Source organism: Bidens hawaiensis, unplaced genomic scaffold, assembly GCF_021521415.1.
Source record: "Bidens hawaiensis isolate Kalapana, Puna unplaced genomic scaffold, B.hawaiensis_p1.1 tig00010251_1, whole genome shotgun sequence".
In the NCBI taxonomy this organism is placed as follows: Eukaryota; Viridiplantae; Streptophyta; class Magnoliopsida; order Asterales; family Asteraceae; genus Bidens; species Bidens hawaiensis.
The window spans coordinates 729,621-738,815 of record NW_027491776.1 but is presented as its reverse complement, the minus strand read 5'-3'; the positions used below and the strand labels follow the sequence as shown (position 1 = coordinate 738,815).

Below are 9,195 nucleotides of genomic sequence, written 5' to 3'. Positions count from 1 at the left end.
CTTTAGTGATTTAATTGTAACAAAGCATTTTATAAACGATTTAATTCAAAGAAAATTAGCAACTTATAAACTTTGATTTTTAATTAAAAAAAATTACAACGGGTTATATCCCGCCACAAACATTCAATAAAAAATAAATAAAAAAAACTAATATTCCATCACTTAAAGTAATAGGTTTGGGACTAGTTTAGTGATGGAATATTTATACTATAATATGTCACATTAAATAATTTAGATTGCACAGCATTACTTCATACTACATTAAATATAAATATTACATCATATATATGAAATTATATTACATGAGTATTTACTAATTGCATAAAATGACATTATATTATAACATATTACATTATATTTTTCATATTTCATCATATTGCATAAAATTATATCATATTAAATTATTTAGGATAGTAATTAAGCGTGTTGTGTGCACATGAGTCAAGCCGTTCATAAGCTATTTTAGAGCAACTCGCTAAATATCGAGTATAATTTTACATCAAGTATTATATAACACAAACAAAAATATTGTCGGTTAAAGTTAAATAAGAAAGACTTAAAGAATCAAACTAGGACATTTATAATGGGACGGAGGGAGTATTATATTTTATGTTAGTTATGCATGAAATAAGTCAATAGTATTTTCTGCCAGATATTAGGTCTAAAAGTTATTACCATTCTTTGTGAAAGTACGTTTTAATCTATATTTATCCTTTTGCATTTATTATTTGATAAACTAAATATCTTTTTTATATAATCATTAACAAGAATTTAATTACCAAACTATGGATACCAGCTAAACATTTATACTTGTTTTTATTGTAATAAATAACACATAATTATTTTTATCTTACACAATGTAATGTGTAAGCGATTATACGGTTATGATCTTTTTTTACTTAAAATTTGTTCTGTATTTTATTAATTATTAATTTAATCCACTATAAAAAATAAAAAAAAAAAATCAATTTAAAAAGGCAAGCTTTTTATCCATACTATCCGGTTATAAAAGTTATGTCACAATTATAATACATTGCACTGAAAGAGTGAAAAGTTATATTTTAAGGGAGAAAGAATTAAAGTAAGTTAACCCAACATGCCACATTAAATTTTTAGAATAGCTCATGCTTTACACACCACCCAGAAATAAGACAAACACATGCCTATATATATGTGTATATATATATCCCATTATACACATTGTGATTGAGACAAAGAGAGAGAGAAGAATTCAAGTGTACAACATTTTCACATATCTTTTATTCTAGTGAGAGAAAGAGGAAGCCATAAGTCTTGAGTTATCACCAGTTTTCACATATTTCACATATCTTACAGAATATAAAATAATTGTGTTTTTTATAAAATTATCTACTGTTAAAATCATGGAGAACGCAGGACCATCATCATCAGCAGCATCATCATCTTTTGTCTCAGTTGAAGGTGAAATTACCTAATAAGTTCATTCTATAATATTGTCACATAATGATTACTTTTTTAATTTCCATAAGTTTATTTCATAACTAATGTTGTTCTTAATCTTAATATTATGCAGATGCTATGTTCAAAGAGCTTTGGAAATCTTGTGCTGGACCATTGGTTGATATGCCTAAAGAAGGAGAACGTGTATATTATTTTCCCCAAGGACATATAGAGCAAGTGAGTAATTAAATTACAAATCTTTGTTTGTTAAAGTTTAATATTTTAACTTTAATTAATTGTTTTTTTTGTTTTTTTATTTTTTATTTTTTTGGTTTAGGTGGAAGCTTCAATGAATGAAACATCAACTCAAGAGATGCCACATTTTGAACTCAACTCAATGATCTTGTGTCATGTTGTCAACACACTTTTGTTGGTATGTAATTTGCTATTTTTGGATTAAGATTTTAACATGGGATTTATGTTTAATTGCTTAAAAAGTGGGAGCGAATTCGGCTTTTTATCAAGAATGATCATATACAAATGTTGTGACTTTGTAGGCAGAGCATGACACGGATGAAGTGTTCGCCCAAGTCACACTGCTCCCGGAAATGGATGTAAGAATTTGATTCATTAAATATTTATATTAAAAATATATGAAATCATGGTTTTCTTACTTTAATGTCACATTAATTGCAGCAAAGGGAGTTAAGAAGTCTTGTTCCATGTTTACCTGAGCCAGCAAGGCCAGGTATGCGCTCGTTTTCCAAGGTCCTGACGGCCTCGGACACTAGCACCCATGGCGGGTTTCAGTGCTCCGAAAGCACGCACAAGAGTGCTTTCCCGCGTTGGTAAACTTCTTTTTTTTTCGGTGGGAAATTGGATTTTAATAATCAAAACTTTGTCCCGTTGGCCGGCGTTAAGCCGAACTTTAAAAATATACCACAACAGTCCCAAGTTTCAACATGTTGGCCAACAACGAGCTTTTCACTAACGGGGTTATATTTCGTAGTTTTTATTGACGTGGACCAGCTTACGTAGTTAGTTTTTATTGACGTGGACCAGCTTACGTGAAAAAAAGATATTTTTTTATTATTAATGTCGGTGGCCAGGTCCACCGATATTATTAATAAAAAATTTAAAAAATCTACGTAAGCTAGTCCACGTCAGCAAAAACTAATGGAATCTAACCACGTTGGTGAAAAGCCCGTTGCCGGTCGATAGGTTGAAACTTGAGACTGTTGTGGTATATTTTTAAAGTTCGGCTTAGTGCGAGCCGACAAGGCAAAGTTTGAATTATTAAAATCCAATTTCTCATTTTCAGTTCATTAATTATAATTAATTATTATTATTTTAACACCTAAGTTCCACCTCACATTTATACAAGGGATACCATGTCACATTAATTATTAGTAGGATTTAGTTATATGGTCACACATATTATTATTCCAGACTCTTTTACACTTTTATGTTTTAAATAATAATTTGTTTTTATGTCTAACTTGAGTAAATTTGTATGTTAGATCATGACTCAAGAGGCACCTAGTCAAGATATAGAGGCCTTTGATCTACATGGCACCCTGTGGAAATTCAAGCATATTTTCAGGGGTCAACCAAAAAGGCATCTGTTGACAACAGGATGGAGTCCCTTTGTTACTCAAAAGAATTTAGTGGCAGGGGATACACTTGTATTCCTAAGGTATTGTTTTTTATTTATTGGTTGTAAAGTTTGTACATTTTATATGACTTAAATAGTTAAATACCATGTTTAATTCTAGGAGTGAAAATGGTCATTCGCGTGTTGGTGTTAGACGTCAAACTCGTCAACACAGCTCAGCACCTTCCTCAGTTATTTCAAGCCGAAGTATGCACTTGGGCGTGCTGGCAACCGCGTCACAAGCGGTTTCCAGCCAGTCCCGGTTTACTGTCTTTTACAAACCAAGGTATGAATTATGATGTTGATCTTTGACTGTTTTTCTTATAGCATTTGTTGAATAATGATTTTTTTTTGTTTTTCAGGACGGTCCAGTACATTATCGGTGTAAACAAGTATCTAGAAGGTGTGAATAACAGGTTTAGCGTTGGAATGAGATTTAAGATGCGGTTTGAGGGTGATGATGCGCCGGAGAGAAGGTTTACCGGCACGATTGTTGAAGTCGGAGACTTGTCGCCTCAGTGGGTAAACTCACAATGGCGATCGTTGAAGGTTATGGTTATTTACTTATTTATGTAATATAACATGTGTTTGAATTTGATGTTTGTTTAGATAAACTAAAAAGTCAAACCTTTTGTTGACCATACCAGGTTGCGTGGGATGAACCGACATCAATTGTGAGACCAGAACCTTGGGAGATTGAACCGTTCGTAGCACCTGTTCCCGCGAGTTTAGGTCAAGCAGTGGTGCTAAAACATAAAAGGTCAAGACCATCAAAGGGAAACCATAATGCTGGTCCGTTGACTTTTCTTATATATTATTACTACCTTATTGTATATGGATACAATATGCATCTTATTAACATCTTTTAATTTGTTTTAGAAGCCGGAAGTTCAGGTTTATCCGCTTGGTTAAAATCGACCAACGAAGGACAGAGAGATGATAACCCCGGCACTCGCCGTAACCATAACCATGGTTCGTGGTTATCATCATCATCGCCACTTGTGATAGCTTCAAGGAACGTTCATGAAGTAGACGAAACTGAAGAAAGAAGAAGCGCTTTCTCACCTTGGTCGGGTAAGCCGCGAAAAGATTCGATACCAAGTTCTGCAAGCGGATCAAGTTGCAGAATTTTTGGTATTGACATAAATGTCCCACCGAAAGGAGGTGATAAGGAAGCTGGAAACATACAAAGCAGTTCAACCCGAACCAGAACAAAGGTATGCATATAACATTATTCTAACTTTGACTTATCTTTGTGATCAAGATATGCATCTGACCAACTTGGTTATGATTATGAAAGGTGATGATGCAAGGGGTGGCGGTCGGCCGAGCGGTTGACCTGACTGTTTTGAGGAATTATAAGGAGTTCATCGAAGAGATGGAAAGAATGTTTGGTGTCGAAGGAAAGTTGCACAATGGAGATGAGTGGGAAATTGTGTATACCGATGGTGAAGACGTCGATAAGCTCGTGGGAGATCAGCCGTGGCGGTAAGCTTTTAAAAACTACTTTTAATTTTTTGAAATATGCATTGGTATGTTAACAAAGTCTCATGATGTGGTTGTGAATTTGTGATTGTAGGGACTTTTGAAGCACGGTGAAACGCATCACCATTCGTTCAAGTCAAGGAGTCAAGAAAATGAGGGTGGGAAGTAAGTTTCCCTCTTCAACCGACGGCGAGGCATCAGGTAGCTTAGGAGCTTCTGGAAAGTGATGTTGAAGATGTTTACGAAACTCCCCTGTGCTAGTTTCGGGTTTTCTATAGTTTTAGTTTTAAGCTGTTCATAGGCGTTGGGTTCCACCTAAACGAGTTTTAAGGTGTTCATAGGCGTTGGGTTCCACCTAAACAAGGGGATGAACGAATGTCTGCTTTGGTAGATAATTAGCGACCCTCTAGACGGATGGAATAGGTTATAGGATAGAGTAAGAGAGATGTGAGTATTTAGAAGTAACATATATATGCATATGAAAGATGTGTATATGATTAGTTGTTTGTTTTGGATGGTTTAATAATAATGATGATGGGGAGTTTCTTGTGTTCATAATGTGTATACTCTTAAAGAGGTGCAAACGAGCCGAGCTGCTACTCGAGATCGGTTCGTTAAAAAGCTCAATCGAGCCAAGCTAAATCGAGCCCGAGCTCAAGCCTAAAAGTAAGCTCGTTTAATAAACAAGCCCGAGCCCAAGCTTCACTTATCGAGCTCAAGCCGGCTCACAAGCCTAAACGAGCCTGCCATTTATATAATTTTTTAAAATATATATTTAAGATTTGTTAATTAATTTATATAATGTAAGAAAAATAAATAAAAATAACTAAATAATATATGTTATTTTATACATAAAATACTATAATAGAAAAAATATATAAAAATAATTATAATTATATAAAAAATAATTGATAAATAGTAAACGAGCCAAGCTCGAGCTTGAAAATCTATTCACGAGCCGAGCTCAAGCTTTGAAAATAGAGCTCGAAACGAGCCGAGCTCGAGCCTAGTCGAGCTCGGGCTCGGCTCGTCTCGTTTGCACCCCTAAATTACTCTTTCTGTTATGTCTTTCATAGGCTGCACAAATATTTGACTTTTGACAACATATCAAACTGTCCCAAGGTTAAAACTTATTTCTATATTATATCGGTTATTGACTTGACGATCAAAGTATCAGATATCGAGTGAAGCAAGTGATATGAGAAAAGAGTTTCAGAATTCGAAGTCGACGCAACATATTCTGCTAAACACCGTTTTAGTTTTACATCACGAAAACATCATAGTCTTTACTGGTTCCTAACTTCCTACGCTATTCTACATAAACTAATACTTTCTTTTCCGAATCTTGAAGGTGGATGACCTGATCACATCATCATCCATCTTCAATGTTGCCTCGAGTACCTCCATTGATTCAGGCTTTGTGAAATACGTAAATAAGAGATAGATACCGTCCAAGTACGTGTTCGTTTCTCCAGCTTTGTTCTTCTTTTTTATGCTGTATGCAAGTGGGATTACTCCCCTGTTGAACACCTCAACATACATCCCACCTCCAGCAACAAGCAACTGCAACAACAACACAAGTCAATAAGTCATTAAGTCATAAATAATAATTAAAAGACGACAAATTTGAGTTCAAATCACCATAAGCATCGCTCCTAAGTCCTAACGAATTAGGGGTAATTATAAAGTCACACAATCAAACTCGAACAAATACTAATAAACATAAATAAATAATAATTCTCAACATTTCCTCTCAAGTTAATAGGCCTGTAAACGAGTTAAATGAACATGAACGGGTGGGTCATGTTCGTGTTTGTTCATATAAGCAAACAACTTTTATGTTCATGTTCGTTTATTTAAAACCTAAACAAACAGGTCATGAACGTAATCAGACAAACCTAAACGAACATAACTAAACAAATGAACATAGATGACCAATCACAAACGAACACAAACTCTAGTGGATGATCACAATAATTTATTTTTTTCAATAAAAACAACCAAGTGTGCGTGTATGTGTGCAATTTAAACGAGCCCCTTTATGTTTATATCTAAGCAGTTAATGCGGAAAAATATCAGATATCGGTCGAGGACCGATATTTGAGATATCGGTTATCGAGGTGAGATATCGATAACTTTAATATCATGCAAAATTTATATATGTAGCACTTTAACGCTAACAATTCAGTATACTCACCTACTATTAACAGATTATCCTTTTGCAACTTACAAAACACTAACAATTGTAGCAAATATGAACTTATTAAGACTCAAAACACCAACATTAAACACTAAAAGTTGAAAATTAAGACTTAAACATTGATATCGGGAATATCAGTGATATATCGATGAAATATCGGTCAATATCAATGATATTATCGGTACCGATATTTTGACCGATATTTCACAGATGACCGATAATCGAGATACCACCGAGATTGACTGCATAGGTTTATATTTATATGGTTTGGATCATATACAAACTAAATTAGCGTGCTAACTATGCGAATCAAGCAGTGTAATTATATATACAACATAGTGTAATTAGAGTGTAGTGTAATTACACTACTTGTATATATAATTACATTGCTTGATTCGCACAATTAGCACGCTTTTTTAGTTTGCACGTTAACTTTCCCATATGTTTATATAAATATAACTACTTGTGTATTTATTAAAATTTATACGAACAAACATAAACGAACGAACATATAAACGAGCATAAATGAACAGAGTATAAACATAAACGAACATAAATGAATGAACAAAACATGTGTTCATGTTCTTTTAATTAAATCGTCCATTTATTAAATAAACGAACTTCCCGCACTTGTATAACAACACTACCTCTTCATACTTCTGGGTTAGAGCGAGTCGCTCGTCTTCAGACATGTCTGGTCTCAAAACAACCATGGATTCATACTGTCTTAAACCCGGTGGACACTGTGGCTCTTCGGTTTCTTCAACCGTGGAAGAAGAGTTAGTGTTTTGTTGTTCGTCTCCATTTCCATTTCCGAGTCCACCTTCGAAGAATGTTCCAGAGAAATCAAGGGTTTGGGCCTTGATTGAAAAGCCTTTGTATGGGTTTGCTTTGATCTGATGATTGTAAACAAAAGGTGTGAGCTTATAAGATGTTAGGGTTTGAAGCAGAGGACGTGATGGGCGAATTAAAGAACAAGAGACCATCATCGTCTTAGGTTTAAGGGGAAAGAAGAAGAGGGTTTAGCAAAGGTATGGTTTTTTATTTATACAATTCTCAAATGTATTTTGTGTTTCGGTTAAGGACGGACAGAAAATCGAATTAACCGAAGAAAATTGTATTGAAAAAACCAAACTAAAGCGCTAGCCGACGTTTTGTTTTTTTTTTAAAACAGAATTTTGGGTTTTGAGAAAACCGAAAAATCCCAAACCGAACCGATTGATGGTGATAAAGATTATCAAGATGATGAGGAATGGACAAAACTTTGAAGTAAATAAGATGATGAATGAAGATTGGGATTTGGGACTAAACTTATAATGCTTTTTAGTTAAGAACTTTGTTGAATTTTAAACTTTATTTAGCAACTTTGTATTCGTACAGTTTCACCTAGCACGTGCTTATTTTTGTTTTTTGAATTCAATATATATGTGCTACTCTAATACGTTCTTATACAAGCTTAAAATATGCATTTTCATTTTTTTTTATTATTATTTTTGCAATGTTTACACAAAATTGAAAAAAAAAACCGATAATAACCGGAAAACCGAAAACCGAACGGTTTGTATATTCAAATAACCGATTACTTCGGTTTCGGTTTGGGTTTCGTCTAATAACTGAATCGTGCTCAATCCTAGTTTCGGTTTACTAAAAAGTTAAAATGATTTACACATCAGTGTTACTGTTACGTATGTACGAGGGTTTTGTTAACTTTTACATTAGAAACGCATAAAAGGCTTAACCGAAGACATCATTATTTTTCAATCTTTCTTTTCTTAATAAAAAGTGTGATTAGATGGTTTGATTGGTTTGAACAAAGTCTGGTAAGGCATTCAGTATTATCAAACTACACTAGAAACTAACTAATTTCCCATTTCTTCAATTTCCCAGCCCCTAAAAAAATCAAATAAGTGCAAGATAATACATATTATTCTATTTATATATACAGTTATATACTTATATGTTAAGATTTTCTAAACTTTCTTATTTCTCCAAATTAGCAAACATAGAATGTGACAATGTGCTAACTACATATTAATATCATACTATTTTATTTAATTAAATATTTCATAGTTATAATTTGAACTTTCATCTGATTGAATTTCAATGTAGCAGACATACGTTTTTCCATATTTCAAAGTCATTACATTTACTGCGAACCAGGCTCGGTTCTTCTTTTTTATATTGTCTTTAAGTACCTAAAACGCACACCAATTGATTCACCAAAAAATGCAAAAACGGTCAGATACTCAAATCAGATTGTGTATTATCTTAACGGGTCAAATAGGATAGCTAAACGGGGAATGTGATAAATGGGTCGAACAAGTTGAACTTAAAAGTCAAATGAAGTTTAAATTCCGTGCATATAACCCTCTAAATCGTTTTATTCAAAGACTAAGATATCATAATGTCAATATTTTTGAAATAATAATTAGCCCTT

The 9,195-nt window shown here is 33.5% G+C and overlaps 1 protein-coding gene and 1 pseudogene across 2 annotated transcripts; one reads left to right on the top strand and one right to left on the bottom strand.

Annotated features, from left to right (window-relative positions):
• Nucleotides 1-1,330: 1,330 nt before the first annotated feature.
• On the top strand, nucleotides 1,331-5,105 carry LOC143534633 (auxin response factor 11-like; annotated as a pseudogene). The gene is made up of 12 exons (XR_013135581.1): nucleotides 1,331-1,440; nucleotides 1,553-1,656; nucleotides 1,757-1,852; nucleotides 1,977-2,033; nucleotides 2,116-2,267; nucleotides 2,940-3,115; nucleotides 3,195-3,359; nucleotides 3,436-3,645; nucleotides 3,753-3,865; nucleotides 3,953-4,290; nucleotides 4,374-4,561; nucleotides 4,653-5,105. The product of XR_013135581.1 is annotated as an auxin response factor 11-like (transcript).
• Nucleotides 5,106-5,757: 652 nt separating this feature from the next.
• Nucleotides 5,758-7,756, bottom strand: LOC143534592 (small ribosomal subunit protein bS6c-like). Its single transcript, XM_077029047.1, has 2 exons — nucleotides 7,406-7,756; nucleotides 5,758-6,121 (listed from the first exon to the last, which is right to left on the bottom strand). Exons 1-2 carry the CDS (start codon nucleotides 7,745-7,747, stop codon nucleotides 5,882-5,884), a joined length of 582 nt encoding a protein of 193 aa, XP_076885162.1. The 5' UTR covers nucleotides 7,748-7,756; the 3' UTR covers nucleotides 5,758-5,881.
• Nucleotides 7,757-9,195: the final 1,439 nt, after the last annotated feature.

Excerpts from the sequence above, each read along its gene's own strand:
- LOC143534592 (XM_077029047.1), bottom strand. The coding sequence starts at position 7,747 with ATGATGGTCTCTTGTTCTTTAATTCGCCCATCACGTCCTCTGCTTCAA. Across the intron at positions 6,122-7,405 it reads TAACCCAGAAGTATGAAGAG|TTGCTTGTTGCTGGAGGTGG; the intron begins GTAGTGTTGTTA and ends TTGTTGTTGCAG.